General features: G+C 35.5%; 1 protein-coding gene across 1 annotated transcript in view; it reads right to left on the reverse strand.

Moving 5' to 3' along the window:
* Positions 1 to 6,798, reverse strand: part of PTPRD (protein tyrosine phosphatase receptor type D) — a 281,972-nt gene extending 275,174 nt beyond the window's left edge. Inside the window, exon 1 of the mRNA XM_041486099.1 lies at positions 6,729 to 6,798. Within this exon, the coding sequence (XP_041342033.1) occupies positions 6,729 to 6,792 (64 nt within the window). The 5' untranslated portion in view covers positions 6,793 to 6,798. The remainder of the gene's footprint in view (positions 1 to 6,728) is intronic.
* Between the last annotated feature and the right edge of the window lie 11,636 nt (positions 6,799 to 18,434).

Genomic DNA, 18,434 nt, shown 5'->3' on the forward strand with positions numbered 1-18,434 from the left:
AAATGTATGCTTTTTTCTAGTACGGGAGACCAATTGACTGTTTCTCTTTTCAGTCGAGACATCACCTGCCCATATTCTCTACAATCATTTTACACACTGAAGTGTACGTGATATTCTTGGATGAAAAAAATGACACAGGTGTAACTTTCCTGGACATGCCTGTACCTAATTAACTCTCACTGCCAAAATAAATGTCTTATCACTTTCCCTTATCGTTTCTGCCTTCTTCTTCACAATTCCATGTATTAAAGTAAAATCAATAGCAGTAGAAGCTCTCTTCCATCAATATACTGGTGCTGAAGTAGAAAGCACAGAAAGCTTTACAAACCAAATTAAAAATCAGCTCCTTAGAAGAACAAAACTCTACCCACTAGAACATAACTCTACCCACTTAGATTTCACAAAGACATATAGGCCAGAATTTATATCCCAACAGAACAAATTTTAAACTTAAAAATTAAATTTAATTTAATTTTGACTTAATTGAAGTAAATTACTTTAATCTTACTTAAACTTCTGCTTAGAAGGAAGCAGTCAAAATAAGTTAGCAATTTTCAAATTAATTTGTATCATCAAAAATTTATTTAAAATATTGTGCATATTCACAATAATGTGAAAGGATTAAATTAAAAATATTTGCATAATTATTTTGAACAAATATGGCTTCAAGCAGACACTAATTAAGCCAGAAACATTGTATCCATATGTTATTTTGGGGGGAGGGAGTTTACTGAAAGATAAGGTGGACAAAAGTGAATGGTGACCTTTCTATACACATTCAGGTATTTTTAATTTTCTAAAAGTGTGGTCAGAAATCCACTATTGAAACAGATGCTCCTACTCAACACTTTACCTCCATTTCAGCCAGTGAGGGTTAAGCTTCAGACAGGGGGGTAAAAATACTGTAAAACACCACAACAGTTGTTGTGCTGTATGTATATAACCTATAAGAAAATCTAAAATTTCTCTACCAGTGTTTCTTCTTCCTTTTTCCCTAAGAGCCTTCCTACACTGAGACTATGATATGTACCTCTAGTAAACTTTTGAAGTATGCAGACATGTTCTTAAGCAATCTAGCAGACTGGAATTCAGAATGACAATTCTGACAGAGGAATATTAATGACTCACATTCCTTTATCTGCCAGTGGTCATTACCGATGCTGCAGGGAATTACAGAGTGAGATAACTACCCATACTGTAGTTTCTCCAAAAACACTTGCTGTTAACAGATAACATTAATCTAAATCACATGGGCTTGTCCATCTCTGTAAGGCCATTAACATACATTTCGCATATCTAGATTTTTAGGTGTCTGGTAAGATTTGAGACCCTGAATTTTCTGACTCTGATTTTATGCATACTTAAAAAAAAAAAAAATCAAAATATAAAGGCTTTTTTTACTTGGGGAACTTCACTGACTCCACAGTCAGACACAGACAAAGTTGCCAGGGCTTAATACTTCTCAGATTCCCAAGCTTGCAACTCAGCTCTGTTCAGTGCTCTACTCAGCACTAAACAGCTCTGAAAGAGACACAGCAACGATCTTCAGAGCACCAGAGATGTAGATAAAAAAATGTTCCGAAGAACCATTCTGTAATTTTCTTCAATTTGTTCTGAAGCTCAAAATCCTGATGATTTAATCCTGAATCTACACAAAATACACACAAATCTTTTGTTCATATTACATTTCAAAATGTTTTCTTATGTACAGATTTCCAGAGATAATCAAAACATATTCTTAAAAATTATTTAAACTGAAAAATTTTACTCCTCAAGCAGCTCACAATTTTGCTCTTGGTAATTTACACCAGGTTAAATAGATATGGTGGTAGTTATGGCTACTGCTGGAACTAAATTATTCAAATTTGCATCAGTGTAAGGATTTGAAAAATAAGGGTTGGATAAACGCCGGCTCACGCAAAGAGCTTTATTACCTGTAGTTTCTGCACCTAAGTCAGTATGTTTGGAATGATTGCATAATATTTTGATTTTCCCTGACTCTTAATCTCAACTATCACATTTATTCCAAAGCCATCATTTTGCTGCAGAGCAAAATGAATGCATCTAGAATGGTTTGGTATGACTAACTGTCCCACTTTCCTGTAAAACTAAAACTTTAACTGATGGATGATTTACTTGACATATATAATATTATATTTAACAAGTCCAACATAAAATTACTCTTGCAACAGTATATACTAATTTTCATCAGATCAACTGAAAAATGTCCTAGGGTTGAGCTGAAGAGAGGATATCAAAATATCAAAATCCCTGGGGAAAAAAAATAATATATATATACATATATAAGAAATATGGAAGCTTTTTTTTTTCTCAAAAAAAATCCTCAGCTTATAGTTCAACTCTCTTGAATACATCACCATTATCAAAAAACAAAAAGAGCAATATAACCAAAGGACTGTATCTTACATACAGGGCATGCCATCAGCACTAATATAAAGACAAATGATACTGTAAAAAATTACCAATAAAGAACAGAAGTATTTTATCTTTTTTTTTTTTCCACTGCCCGTACTTGAAAGCAATTAATTGAAATTACCTGTCAAAAGATATTGGAGTTTAAATCTAATTTATTCTGAAAAAATTCATTAACTATCAAAGGTACATGTATAAAAAAGTAAATAATTTCCAGACTGGGCTTCACTGCATATAGTATTTATGAACTTATTCTGGAACAGTGGGGGTTTTTACTGTGAACCACATATGCCCACTTGTAAGACTTACTATAGCATAACTGCTTTCTGTAATTTAATCACTTTGAAAGATCTGTTGGGTAGTTTAGTCTTACAGACAAGTGCTTAGAGAGAAGAAAATTCAGTATGGACTGCATGAATGTGCTTCAGATGGTTGAAGCACATAAAAAGTTTTTAAAGAGAAAGAGTGGTATTAGCAGGGAAAAACACACATGTTCCCTAAAAAGCAAATTTTTTAAAAAAGCGAAAAAAAATACAGAGGAAAAAATGGTTTCACCAATATTAAATTACTGTCTTTATATCCTATTAAACAAGAATTTGTCTCAATTACCCCAACATCTGTTATAAGTAATCACTGTCCTGTCAGAACTGATTCTGACCCAGAGATGATGATATGAAGGTACAGTGGTTCCCTGCATGATGGTAACTGTCACAATATGCATTAGAAACCAAAGAACAAGCTAAGCATTATTTACATTATAAACAACTGGGAATAGAAGCAATATACAGCAAATTTATTGGTTTTAGTAAGTATTTCTGTTTGCCTTTTTACAGTAAGCTGCAAACACTTCTGGAGAAGGAAAAGAGAATTTTTGCTTCTCTTCTACAACAGTATCTCCAAAGTAACAAAAGAAAAATGTCAGAGCAGAAGCTATGTAACCAAGAATGAAGAAGAGCACTAAACAGACAAAGTTACCGCAGAGAATTAATGCAGCAGTTAATGCAGCAGAGAATTTTGAAATGCTATGTGGTCAGGCCTTTCCCAATGTGGAAAAGGAACAGGAAGCACAAGAATCAACTCAATTACTAAAAAGCAGGATGCAGCCTATCTGCAGAAAAATATTTGATTCTATTAATACAAATTAAACTCCTATTTTTCAAAAACTGGAATAGTAGGAAAGAACTAATAGTAGGAAAGAATAGTAGGAATAACTCTTTAGAAAGAATTTATATTCCCTATCTTGCTTTGAGCTCAGTGGTTAAGTGAGCTAGGTGACCCTTAGCAAGGTCAGAAAGACATAATAATGTACCATGTTTGATAGTTTTTAAAGAAATATGTTATGTAGCAATCTCTGAAACATATATGCATCTTGTTATTAAACAGATGAACCAGCATAAATCTTCTGGATAGTTACTGTTCTGTCAGTACATTTAAATCAACATGAAAAACCCTGTACTTATCTTATGACAAACAAAGCTATATTACTAATATCTCAGTAGATGTGGTGAAGCATTGCCATCTATACCACTCTGAACAGCCCACCCAATGAAAAACACTGTAGACTAGCAGATTGCTGTTCCCCAACAAAGACTAACGAACAAGTACTTTCTTTCCTCAGTGAAAATGTGCTTTACTCCTTCTTAGTGTGCACTGCACCTACAAATACCAAACATAAAAGAAGACATCTAAAAAATGCTCGTAATACTTGAGATTTTTCACTTCTTGTATTTACAAGTATCATGTCATATTTACCAACACCAAAAGGTAAAAACAGCAAAGGTAGTTTTTCCACCTTTCAATTTTGCTTACTTTTCTCAGTCAATGTAAATTTGGTTTCTGGATTAAGAGTAAGAATCAAATATAGTTTGCACATATACTTATTGACACAGTACGTTTATCAGCCCATGCCAACACATTTCAGAGTGTGGAGTCTTTCACAACAATGACAAGAAACAAAGATATCTCATTCCCTTCCTCTCTCAACTGTGAAGGTTGTATGTAAACAAAAAAGTACTAAGGACTACCACTGGAAACCAGTTCAGTAGCATTAAGCTGGCTTCCTACTTGGTGCTACTAATCCCACACACAGCGACTTGACAGCCTTGACAGTGACTTGAGACTGGAAGAGTATGAGCTCCTTACCCATTTACAACTACTCTAGAAAGCATACAACATAGTGTCAATGTTTAGATATACCTTCTCTTCTGCAGTGCCTTGATGTTAGCAACAGGAGAATAAAGGAAAAAAAAAAAGGAAGGCACAGCCCTTACAGGGTGACAGAGAAAAAAACGACAAATTTTTTTGCTCCCTTTGTCTCACCTTCTGCGTCCTCTTCCCATTAAGATGAAGTAACATGGTCCTGCCACTCTTTGTGAAGAATTTCAAGAAAAGCACTAGGGCAAAGTAGGGTCTGGGGCCCTTCTAGAAAGCGCAAGACAAAACAGGAGCAAGAGTACGTGCAAGAGCAGAGGGCAGAGCAACTCTGCACAGCAGGAGCTTTTCTTCAGGTAAGGAGGGCTAATCCTGGACAAAGACACATCTTTTTGTGTGTCTGCATACATAAGGCTCACAGATGCTGTGCTGTCTCACTCAGGCCATAAAATAACTATGTCTGTGGAGATTCAGTGTGTATCCCAAATAAAGTACTGTGTGTAAGATGAAAATGTGACTATATAGTTACCCTCAAAGAAATTAGTAAAATAGAAGAACATTAAATTAACACTTACAGTATAAATGCAATATTAAGCGGAGTCACACAAACAAATATATGACGCACACTTTAATTAATACCATATAATATAGACCATTTGCATATACGTATATAGTTATTTAAGCAACTTAAAAGCTGGTGCATATTAAATACTTGAAAATCACAATCTTATTCTGAAAGAAACTGTCACAAAAATCTAATCTTTGTGCTTCTTACAACTTTTAAAATAGGTGAATTGCTACAACTGCAAAACTGTCCAACATATGGGCCCACTTCCCAATTAATTATTTGCTGGCTAAAGTGTTAAAATGTCCTTGGCTTCACCTTAGACACAATCATCCCAGCTGGTCATTATCTAACTGGAAAGGGGCCAAAGAATCTCAGCTGTCAGTACACAACAAACATGTATGTTTTGTCCTTTTTTCCTCCATTTACTTCACTTTCACATATCTGCACTTAAAAGAAGGAAAGCTTATTATGCATGAAACTGAAAATTTTTGGTATCTCTTTTACTGTTGTGACTCCATATACCTGGAGTGCAGGTGATATGTGGGGTGACAAAGAACTCTTCTGTATGCGTTTATTGAAAACTGATACATCCAGCCTTACTAAAGGTGATTCTATTACTCTGTGTTTCTACTTAATTTACCACTTGTGTGAAAAAACACGGAAGTCTTCTAAAGACAGAGCTGAAACAACGTTATTGATTGGTCATGTGTCTGCACAGAGTCTGCATAGGAACTGGTAGAAGAGTAGGAAAATATCTGTCAATGAAGTGAATGTTAGCAGTCAGCTTGTAGCCAGTGTTAACAGTCAGCTTGCAGTAAACCTGCAGATCAACAGGTGGAAAGCAAATGGCTTTTCTCATTTGCACATTACTTCTGGAAGAAGCCAAAGGACAGCTGGGAGAAGGAACACATGTAAACAAGGCAGACCTAATGATTTCCTAATTAAAAAGAAGATATTATCTTCCCATTAATAGATAACCTGATTGACCAAACTCAAGCAGTTTCCCCTCAGTACAAGTAAACATAGGTGCCTTTCCTCACTGAACTGTCACATGTTTAGGACAGCCACTAAGCTGTCAGTTCTGCTTGATTTGTTTGGATACTGTACTCTGTGACAGCTGTCGGAAATAATACATTAGAACAGCTGTTGTAGCACTTACAAAGGAACAGGAATTTTAATTGGACTGGATATTAATTGGGAGGGGGATGTATTTTTTTTTTTTTAATCAAAGTTAAGACACAAATATTCAAAGAATGACAGAGGTCTTTAAGGTATTTGACCAATGTCTGGAGAGCAAGGTTGGTCTTTGTTTTGACTGTGTAACACTGTGACAGTGGTCTTCACCGTCTTACAAGAACCACTCCATGCTTAAGAAAAGGGGCATTAAGAAGAAGAAACAGTAAAGAAGTTGCATAAAAAATCTTTTTCAAATTCTGGTTGTGATCTAGAGAGGACCTCAAAGTTTTTGAAGAATCACTCAAAAGGAAACTCATTCTGAGACTTTTAGTAACCACCAGCTGAAAACAAAACTATTCATAATGGCCAAGACTTAAGCATAAATTAATAATAAGCTTACTTTCAGCATCAGCATAGAGCAGCAAGCACAGGAGCACCACCACTGGCCTGACTACATGCATCATCCGACAGCTTGGCACCAGCATGCTTTGGCAGCCTTGTTCTCACTGGCTTAGAAGCCACTGCGAGTCTGTCCAGTCTGAAATTTCAGATGAAGTATTTTCAGAGCCTGTGAAAAGATAAAAATACAATCAGCAAAAATAGACTAGAGTTTTTCTTTTCGTTTTTTTACGCATTCACAATTTGAGGCAAAAAAATTATAAAAGACAAAAGGGTAATGCAGAAAGGGAAACATAATTAATTTCAAGCTACTGGTATATACAAGAAGATCCAAGACACAGTATATGTTAGCACTGTTACAACACATTTCTTAGTGTACCTTTATCACATAAGCAAGCAACTGTCACATCCTGAATCTTTAGTTAGAAATATAGCATGTCCTAAACCAAAGAAACTAGTATGACGAGGTTTAAGACATCACTGGAACTCATGTTGCAAGAAGGTAATCAAAGCAGCTTAGATATCCATAGCAAATCCACATGCCAACAGGGAGTTGATGCCCTGGCATGTGGAAGAATAACACCACAAAATCTACTTCAGAATGTATTATTAACATATTGCATTGTTCAGCAACTTTCAAAGGTTAAAATTCCTGTTGTGATTTCCTGCACATATCCGAATTATGCCTAGTAGAAAAACAGAAATCTGGCATTGAATAAAGGGCTGAGATCTCAATTCAATCCATCTAATTTATTACAATGTGTAATTGAATATAATACACTGGCAGAACTACAGCTCAAGTACCTGACTTGAAAAAACAGTGTTTTGTCCTTGTCCAAATACACCACACTAACAGAAATTAAGGAACATAAAAATATTTTTCCTCCTCCGTCAGGAAATACTAGAGATACCTCAAAGCAGCATGACATTGGCACTAAAATAACATGACATGGAATTATACTTTCTGAAGGGTCTGTAACATATAGGCTTTGTTAAGTTTGATCCTACCTTCTTCACTGCCACACAATTGGCTTCCATGCAGTAAAGATAAAAACCAAGAGGGCAGAGAAAAAAGTATACTAATTATTATTCCACTAAATAGATCTTACAGTTTTGTGGGTGGCATAAAGAGCCCATTTTCAGTACAGAGAAATGCTCAAAAGAATTTACTCAAGGAAGAAAAGACATGAGCAGCTGTAGAAATCTACAGTATGTTACAAATCTCTTTTGTAAAACTATCTTTTGAATCAGCTGCTGCTATCAAAAAATACAAGCCTAAGAAATCTTCATAGGCAAAATGCTAAAGGCACCAGCTCTCCCCTTTCATCGCTACCATCTTCATGCCAGCATTTCAAATGACAGCAAAGTCCATGAGACACCAGTCCTGTCGGACTCAATTTGTGTCTGTGCAAGCGTATCAGAGCCAACTGCTGTGTAATGATTCCAATACTATCACAAAGATGGAGATGCATGAAGAGTACTTTCAAGGAAGAGGTGTTTTTTATTTTGCTTCTTCTGGAACGCAGAAGTTACAGGGGAGCCCTGAACTATCTCTACAGGCAGCGCACTTAAGAAGAAAACTATCTTTTCATTAGTACACAGCCATACTAACTAATGTGTGAAAGTGAACAGAGAAATGTGGTGGGTACTAAGTACACCCTTACTCCTTTCAGGGGCAGAAGCAGAGAGGAAACAATACTGATAATTAATACAGGGAGAAGGGGAGAAAATGGTGACCACAAAGGTACTTGTTTTACACAATAAGTTTTTAATCGGGGCACTGGGGCACATTATTTTCATACATTACAAGCACTCACATCAAAATATTAAATGTGATGGCTAACAGAAAAAAATATTACCGTCTGCCTGGGGAAAAGAGGAATTTTAAAAACTTTATTGTCCTGATATGTGAATATGCACTCATCCTCTACAAGCTGTCTGCAAATGAAGGGATGTATCACAAAACCTGGCAAAGAAAAAGTTGATAAGAAAATAGAGCGGGGTATTTTTTGCTTTTTCTTTTGTTTTAGTGAAACCTCATTCTATTCTCTCATTCTAAATGCACATACAACCACTTGCGAATACTGCATCTGGGTCTGCTTTGAAGGTAATATTCATTATCACTCAGGTCATAAAATGAAAGCCCTCAGTATTCCCTTTATTCATGTTTCCAAGAGTCATGGCTTCAGCTAATCTGATGAACACACCAAGGTTTCCAAGACACTCTTTGCTTGTTGTTTGTTCTCCCTTTTTACCTATTTAGGCCTTCAAGCAAACTTCCAGTATTCTAGCTCAGGCAAACATAAGCACTAGACTTAAGATGGTGGTTGAGTTGTTTTTCTTTCAAGTTGAAGATATACTGTTAATGGAGGCAGGCAGGCGATGGGCTGGTAACACAGAGAGAAGCAAGCCAAGAGACACTCAGATAGTATCAAGGTTCTCCACAAAAGTTTGCCCTTGCTTTATCCACAAGGAAAACAATCTTCAGACCCTATTACTGACAACTGTACCAAAAATGATATCATATCATGTGGTATGTAGGCTTATTTGTAAAAACTAACATGAAGATGCAATTCCTTAAAAGGACTAAATGAAATTACCAAGACAACTATCAGCTTCCACATCAAGCCGTGTTAGTAGCTCCAAAGTGAAAGACTAATCTAAAGCATTATTAATTCTTAAAATTAAATTAGATTCTTTCCTTTTCTATTTCTTCCTGATAATGGTTCGTTACATCCTGAGTGTGGTATCAAAGACAGTGAAACACAAACAGCATTTGCAGCACCAAGTTACACTAGCCTTGTCATCACAGGACCAATACTTGCCTTGCAGAATTAATCCTGGGTGAGGTACTGACTTAGAAGCCCCTATTACAACGTCACACCGCACCAGGGCAGAAAGATGGGTTTTCTCCTTGGCAGATGATCACAATAACTACAGAGATGTCAACAGTTCTTTTGAAAAAAAATTCTCTTTATAAAGCTTTAATAGAAACTGTAATTATTCAGGTTAAGTGCTGTATAACTGTTGTATTAAATAATCAAAAATGACTCTTCCAATATCTCTACTGGAAATTACTCTTCCAATATCTCTAAAAGAGCTACCTATGAAACTGGGTAATACATCTAACAATAAAACACAAGTAAGTAAGAGGATAGATTTTCCCTGATTAGTGGTATCTATTAATAGGATCAGTAGAAATGCAGATGTGCAGCTCTCCAGAGTGTTCAATGCAGAGACAAAAAAGAGTTCTCCTCAGCAGGAGCACTGCAGCTGATAGTACCAGAGCATGGGCACGTGCACCAATTACCCTCAAAAGGATCAGCTGGGTGAATGAAACACCTGAACACTGAAATGCTTCCCTGCAGCCTGTTTACTTTAGTAGCAAAAATAATCCTTTAGGCATTATCATGATATTCACAAGATGGCTCCTGCTCCAAGACAGTTATAGGAGTTATAGGAAATGCACACATGGGGGCAAACAACCAAAAAAAAAAAAAAAAGGAAAAAAAAAAAAACCACTGGGGATGTTTTGTTTTGTTTTGTTTTGAGTTATCTTGTTTTGTTTTAGCTTGTTTTTCCATGCCTCAATGTGCATTTAAATGCTTGTTAACAGAAATTCAGTTCAGCAGGGAAGAGTTGTCCGGAAAGCCTTGAACATGGACAATAAAGAACTCATAACACATGTAGGAAGCCACACTGACAAAAACAGCAAAGCAAACAGTAACTTATAAAATTTTGGAAGAAAAGGATTATGAAGGTATGAGAGCTCATTTCTGCTACAAACAGGATTTCTGGTTCAACTCTTTCAAAGTGTTAAATTGTTTAGAGATATGGTTTTAGTTCATGGTCATCGCTGGTTTGTCCCAAGGACTTCCCAAAGAAACCCCCTATATTTCCCCATAGGAAAGTAAATGGATACACCTTATATATATATTAAAAAAAAAAAAAAAAAAAAAAAAAAAAAAAAAAAACCCCAAAAAACCAAAAAAAACACCAAAAATGGTGTTTCTCTGAGAAAACAGGGAAGCAAAGATTAAAACAGAAGACTGTGCTGAAATTCTGTTTCTACACTTCATTCATCACATCCACAATCCTGAATTACATCCATTTCCAAGACACAGATTTCTAATACCATGGAAATGGAAGACAAAAAATACAAAAAATTAATTTAAAATATTCCTAGAACTAGTGATGGAAAGGGTGCTAATACTTCCTGTATTTGCATATCAATCATGACCCCTCCTTAAAAAGAAAATTCAAAAAATCACAGAAAAATCTTGGTTGCAAATGCCTAACTGACAGCTGAATCATTACTAGAAAGAACAGAAAATAATGCATACAATTAATTCTCATAAGCTCTTTAATCAGAATCAATTCAGAAACACCTCTGGGTAAAACAATGCCTTTTGAAGAGAATGAAATTTATTTTCCAAAGCAATAAGGGCAACTGGCAGAAGCAGAAGTTCCACATTTTGCTTGCTCTTTTATTGATTGAACATGATGAATGTTTTCATAGTCGACCTGCTGGAAAGGTTCCATGTTTCATTATGCTTTTATTCTTAAAAAAATCCAAAATACAAACACACGATTAAGGAAATTTGAAAGACAGCTGTGGTGAGTATTCAAAAGTTTAGCCTTATGGATTCAGTCTCTGGATAACAATTCACCCCAATGCTTGTCTATCATTGCTGAATTTCTCTGTTACAGTTATTCCAAGATGAGTGAGCACCCATCCTAAAACAGTAGGTTTCTGATGTCATTGAACATTTCAAGCATTTGAAATTTCAAGCATTGTCATTTCAAGCATTTGAACTACATCACTATAAAAGTACAAATGAGTTGCAGTGCTAGGCGTCATTTTGCCTATATGAAACAATATATCAGTGTGATTCTACATTGTAATTCTATTTTCAACTTAACAAAAATTCCTCTGTTACCATAAAAAACAGAGTTGATTTTTTGGTAACTGAAGAAATAGATTAAATTGTTTAGTGAGTATATCAACTCAATGACAGCAAGATACCTTGAAATCACATCACGTGACGTTTTTTCTCATACAGAAAGTTGTTAAATGTTTCTGGTTTTTTGCTTACAAAAAGACTTATATGGAATCTTAAACCATACAGAGAAAACCTTGCCTAGCCTGATGTTTATAAAGCTTCAGTTACATTCTAAATCATGGATTAAAATACCAATTGTAAGCTGATGGGTGTCTCAATGCTTACCAATTTCTGCCATCTTAGTCACTTCTGGAGATCATAAGAACTTTTCTTATGCAGAACATGATGCAGAAACAAATCATTAGAACATTGCCTAACTTCTTAACTTTGTGCCTCCAAATAATGGCTCAAAAAAAAAAACAAAAACGACTTTGTGATGGCAATGGCTGAAGTGCTGGGCTGGAAATGGTTTTGCTAGATGAGAAATGCATACCATGTTATCTATCGATATTAAAGCTATGCATTGTTGAGAATCTATGGAAATAATTTAAATCATGTTACAAAGCCACAGATATTAAGCAGACAAATTAAATATCTTCCACTAAGACTGACTTCTTGCCTGAATAAACACAAACTCTGACAATATCCTAGTCTTGACTCCTGTAAATTGCTTGTATACATTAACCCTGAAATATTCCAGCTCTGACTTTGCCCATACGAGCAATTAAAGAAAGCTAACTCTATTCTGTAACTTGCTAAAATAAGAATCAACAGACCTACAAAAAAACCCCAAACAAAGCATAAACAAAAAAAAAAACAAACCCAAAACAAAAATCCCAACCAAGCAGACAAAAAAAAAAAGGAAGAAAGAAATAAAAAAAAAATAAAAAAAACCTAACAAACAAAACAAAAAACCCAACAAAACAAACACCCAAGAAGAAAGATAGACAGAGAGACAGAAATAGGAAAAACCACAGAAGAGAAACAAGGTGAAATCCATATTAAGGTGTCTAGAATCACCAGGTCACTCACTAATGGTGTCCTCGAGGGATCAATCTTGGACAAGTCCTATTGTATATCTTCACTGATTACTTGGATTAAGGAGTCGAACACATCCTTCATAAATTCACAGACAACACCAAGTTGGGTGTGACTGTCAATCAGCTGAGGGAGCTGGGGGTGTTTAGCCTGGAAAAAGGGAAGCTCAGGGCAGACCTTATTGTCTCTAAAATTGCCTAACAGGAGGGTGCAGCCAGGTGGGGAATCAGACTCTTCTCAACACAGCAAGAATAAACTCTCTTGAGTTGTGCATGGGGAGGTTCTGAATGGATGCTAGGAAAAATTTCTTCACTGAACTGAATCCATACTAAGGTGATTCTAGACACCTTAGTATGGATTTCAGGCTAAGGATTGGAACAGTCTTTTTTGGGAAGTTGATTGAGTTGCCAATCCAGGAGATACTCAAAAGACATGGAAACAGAGTGATTAGGGACATGGTTTAATGATGGACTTAGTGTTACATTAACAGCTGGACTCAATCTCAAACATCTTTTCCAATGTAAGCTGTTCTGGATGCTATGATTATATTAATTGTTTCCTCTGAAATCTGGTTTAAGAACAATACAATGACTGTGTTTATGCAAAAACATTTACAGACTGATTTTTGTCTTGTTTGCCTCAAAATAACAAAAAGTGAAAGAAGATATCATTAGTACTAGAGTATTTGCCATACAGTTTGTTAGTCTTTGTCTGTTAACTTGAACAACACTGGAACTGTGCAGCTACCACCTCTTAGAAGAGGCTAAATCTATGAGTATGCGAGCCACACACAGAAACATTCTTACAGCTGCTGTGCCATATACCACATACTCATCAGACACTCCCAGGAAAAGAGTCTACAAAAGCAGTTTCCAAGCACATACTCCCAGCAGTCTTACAAAAAAGCAAAAGTACCAAGAGCAGCTAGACTCTACCATGAGCAGCTGAGTTTTCAGACCACAGAGGCGGCATCTTTCTGTGGCATGCTTCTTCACAGAGCTAGGTATGTGGATGACCTAGCAACAAGAATGACTCCACAGCTCCACTGCTATGCACATGACAAGCACGTTAACATTGCTTATAGCTAAACAGCCATCTTATTTTCAGGAGAGTTTTGCCCTTCCTGTATCTTTTTCAGCAGGGTTATTGCAAAAAATTCAGTTTATTCCTCGCCTTTAGGATCAGGCATGGTTGAAGCACACCAGGTATCGCAGAAATTAAGACAAAACTAGAGATGTATTTGTAAGTTTGGAGCTAAGAAGTCAAATATAACTTCAGTATTACAATGCATTTTTTCTCCATTCTCTGCAATTTCTTTTTTAATGGCCTTCCTTTTTCCTTTTCACTTAATGGTTTTGTTTCAAAACTATCCAATATACTTGTTGGCTAATCAGATTGAAGCATGACTGACTGAGACAGTGAATTTGCAGTACACACAGGACAGCAATCCAGCTGCAGCTAGTTTAGCCTGACTGCACTTTATTATAATGTTGCTGATGGCAATACAATTGTATTAGAGGAAGAGATGGAGAGCTGAAATGGTTATTTTTCAGAAGTAGTTGGCATTATAAAATTATTTGGTAATAAAATACAAAAACTTCCTGAAGCTATAGAAGCACTATGCATTTCCCATACAAAGATATGGCAAAATTGTGCATGGTAGTTCACAGGTCTTCTTTTGGAAAAAAGATGACAACTGCAAAGTGTCTTTGTAATATAGTGCAAGTTTTACTACAGTCGGAGAAAAAGTAAAAATAGTGTTATAAACTCTGGTAAAGAGAGTTAAAAGGCAACAACAACCTACATATATTTTATTGCTGAAACTTCCTTATTAAGTAAAGTACCAAGAAAATTGGTATACTTTTAGACACCAAACTAATGTCATAATATTGACAAGCCAGTTTGATACCAAATAAAATTATGAAATCATCAGCCAGACAGCATGATTCATAACATGTTTTTCTTTACAGACCTAATTAACTACTACAGATTTATCTGTAATAAGAAGAAATGAGTGGCTTAGTAGGGCCACTTGAACTGGCATTCCAGGTGCTTCATAGAACCTCTCCCTCAACCCCCTTCAAATGGGAAGTGAGAAGCAGAAAGTCTAATCCTCTTGTATTTGATCTGGTGAAAGTCAACTGAGATCAACAAAAGATTTCCTCTGTGAAACCTGTTACTAAACATTAAACAACCAGAGACTGCACAAAGCATTAACTAGTACACATGCACTCCTTTCTCATTTTTGACTCGAAGATTTTCTCTGCACTTTGATGGTGCAGCTCCCATACCCAGACCTTTCATTCACACTGTTTTGCCCAGGCAACTTGGCACTCATATGTCTTAGCTACAAGAACATGACAATAAAAAAAGTCCCTCTTAGGCCTGTGGTTCATCCTCTTACAACTCTGTTACAGAATACTAGAATAGATTAAAATGCATTGTGCATTTTCCATATATTTTTCATTGGGTTTATGCTCTTCTCAGGAAACATTTCAGCAAGAATGTTTCAAATCTAAGTCCTGCCACAGCTTCCTAAGCACTCATCTTTTTTGGGTTGATGATATTAGTGAAAAAACTAACTGTGAGTTCATATTCTTACAAATATGCTGGCCGTAGCAACAAGCTGATAATTTCTAAAAGAAGTGTTAATTGCATACTGACATTGTGTAACCTTCTTTTGCAGCATCTTTTTGTCAGTTTTCAGTAAGAAAGTGAGAGAATGCGCTACCACCCAAAATGAACATTATTTTCATAAAGTGTATGAGAAAAAATAAATCTAAACTCTACTGTATACAGCTGTGGAAATACCCCTGCAACTCATACACCATATATACCAACTATATTGTGACAATGTTAGGACATGCCACAATGTAATAGAGTGAGGCCACATTTACCAAAAATTGTTTTTCTGTGCATATACTGGAGCAGTTTTATCTTGCTAAAGAACTTCCTGCATACCAATGGTTCATATATATGCTCAATTATCTCTTTCGCTGCTTATGAACATGACACAGTTTCTGAAACAAGCAATCTGTTGCCTTTTCTTTCATAAATGAGCAAGAAAAATCAGAGAAAGAAATATTACAGTAGATTAAATTGGTGAAATAAACAACTGCAGGCACTACTCATAGTTTGTCTTATAAATGAACAGTAAAAAGTCATAAAAAAGAAACATACTGAAGGTATGACACAAAAGGAAGGTTATTATACTAGTTATGTTTGTCACCTTTCATGAAAAATACAGAAATGAGAAAACACAGAAGATGGTGTCTTAGATTACAGCTCCCTGTCATTCAGATTTTGAGTATCTTTCATAATCTCAGCATCAGAAGGAATAAAAAATACAGATATAAGCTAAAACAATACACTTAGCATCCAGTAAAGCAAATGTTTAAGAACAGACACAAAAACACACTTGCATACACACACATATACACACACAATTACAAAAAGAACTCAAATTTGTATGAAAAGACAGAAGTAGAAGAGATAACCTCTCTGCCTTTCAGATGTGCCTCATATACAAAGGCTTCCAGGACTTATGCATTTTCCCTCTGCTTTCAGCTTTTTCATTTCCAGAATTCCTAGATACACAGTAGTAATCAGTAAACATACTGCTGTGAGATTCAAACTAAATAAAGAGATTATCCTTCAGCTACACAATACTTCATATTTAGCCATGATGAAATTAAACTAATCAACTAATTAAAGTGAAGAACTAGTTTCATTACTAATCCAACTGAGAAAATATTGTGTCTAATGAAATATTGAAAAGTTCATATAGGTGGCTTTCAAAAAACACTTTAGAATTTTACCCTCACATTCTGTAAAAAATACCATAGTACAGAAGTAGACAGTAACTTTAAGAATTTAGACAGTCACATTAAAGTATTTCAGGACTTTTAAGGACTCAGCTTACATTAATTCTCTTTTTAGAACATGAAACAAAACTATTTCTAATACTTGGAGGAAATATGCTATATAATCTTACTGTCCATTAGCACCATTAGCATCCATGTTACCACAACACTGCTTCCCAGACACAAGCAGAAAAATGTTTATGTCGTTCCTTCCCCAGAAAAATGTCACCCAGGCGACACTTTTCCACATGAAACACAAGGCTGTGACTGCCAGTCTTTGGCGGCTATCCCAAGGCTGTACACTTTAAACCATGAATGAGGGCTGTGAGAACTCAAGGCTCAAACACTCCTGTGGAATTTTATCTCGCAGAGAAAAAATCCCTATAACAAATTTTAGGGAATGCTGCAAATAATGATATGTTAAATAATTTTAAAACAAAATCCCATGTAACCTAGAAAGACAATTCCAGTTTTGGCTTCATTTACTCACAATCATTAGTTTTAACTAAGAATCTGGCTAGATGAATGAAAACTTTTTTTTTTTTTTAATATGAGTGCATTCTGGTTATTTATACTAATAACAAAGTACTATTTTTCAACACATCTAAAGGCTAGAAGATGAGCCTAATGTTCTATTTGGAACACTGCAAGGCACTTGTGGGAGTTTCATCTTTCACAACAGAAATGCATGAGCAACTATTACAAACCTAGTAAAGTTTCTGCAGCATTTCTGTTATAACTGATATGTCTCTGGGTGTGTGTGCTGTCCCAGGAGCATTGTTCTGGATTGATTAGAATCTTTATAATGAAATGCTCGATTACAGCTTTGAAATAGATAATTATAAAGGGAGGGTGTATTTTTCACTTAGGGATTTTGTTTAGATTTTTTTTTTTAATTATCAATGCATGAAAGGCAGCTGTAGAAGTTCTGACTGCACTGTCGCCTCTTTGGAAAGAAACTACATTTTGTTGCTCTCACTGTGCATAAGTTAAATTGAATTGCTAGTTATGACTGGTATGGGAGTTTTATTTTCAACTGTCAGGGTGTGCAGCCAGCTGTAACCAATTTTTCAATATCTTGAAAAGCCTCATTTGAAGTATACAGATGTGAATGACTTTGGACCTTGTTGTTAGTAAACAGAAACATTTTTCAAAACATTTTACAATCCTACTTCTTCAGTGTTTAAAAAACCCCCCCAAACTGTAAAGAAAGGCACACATTATAAATGTCCTGCATAACTTTAGCAGCATACATAAAAAGGCCAAAAAATGTTGGTGGCATGTCCAAGTTTGGGATATATTTCAGATTCTCTCTTATGTATATCATAATGTTGTTAAAATCACCTTCTGCCATGAAAAGTGACTCATTTTTTATGAGGTTTAACAGCAAATGAGTGGGTAGGGAAAGTGCTTTTGATTTCAAGAGTTAGAAGTTAAGAGAAAAAACTATGAATATTTCCTTTCCTTGGTGCTCTGCATACTGCAGCAACCCCTCAATTTTGAAAGAGGTTTCCTACTAAAGAAACTTATTCAGCTGTTGATCTGATGTGCTAGTTTGAATGGTTTGCTCACTGAAGGTGCTAGATGATAAACAAGAATTATGATTCTATTTATTATTTATAAATTAGAATAACAGAAACTACTGGATTAAGTGAGAAAATGCAGGGATGTATCCAAAGCAATCTCTAATGCCTCGATATCCAAAACTAGAATTCCTTGGTCCTCATCTCTGCATACAACAGATCTTCCACTGCCGCCAGCACAAACTTAACAATGCTTGTTTAAACTGAAACAGGCAGGTCACAGGTTAAAGGATAATAGGAGGAAAAAAGTAGGGGTGTTTTTATGTCTTAAACAAAATCT

This window comes from Pyrgilauda ruficollis, unplaced genomic scaffold (genome assembly GCF_017590135.1).
Source record: "Pyrgilauda ruficollis isolate IOZ18807 unplaced genomic scaffold, ASM1759013v1 scaffold74, whole genome shotgun sequence".
Classification (NCBI taxonomy): Eukaryota; Metazoa; Chordata; class Aves; order Passeriformes; family Passeridae; genus Pyrgilauda; species Pyrgilauda ruficollis.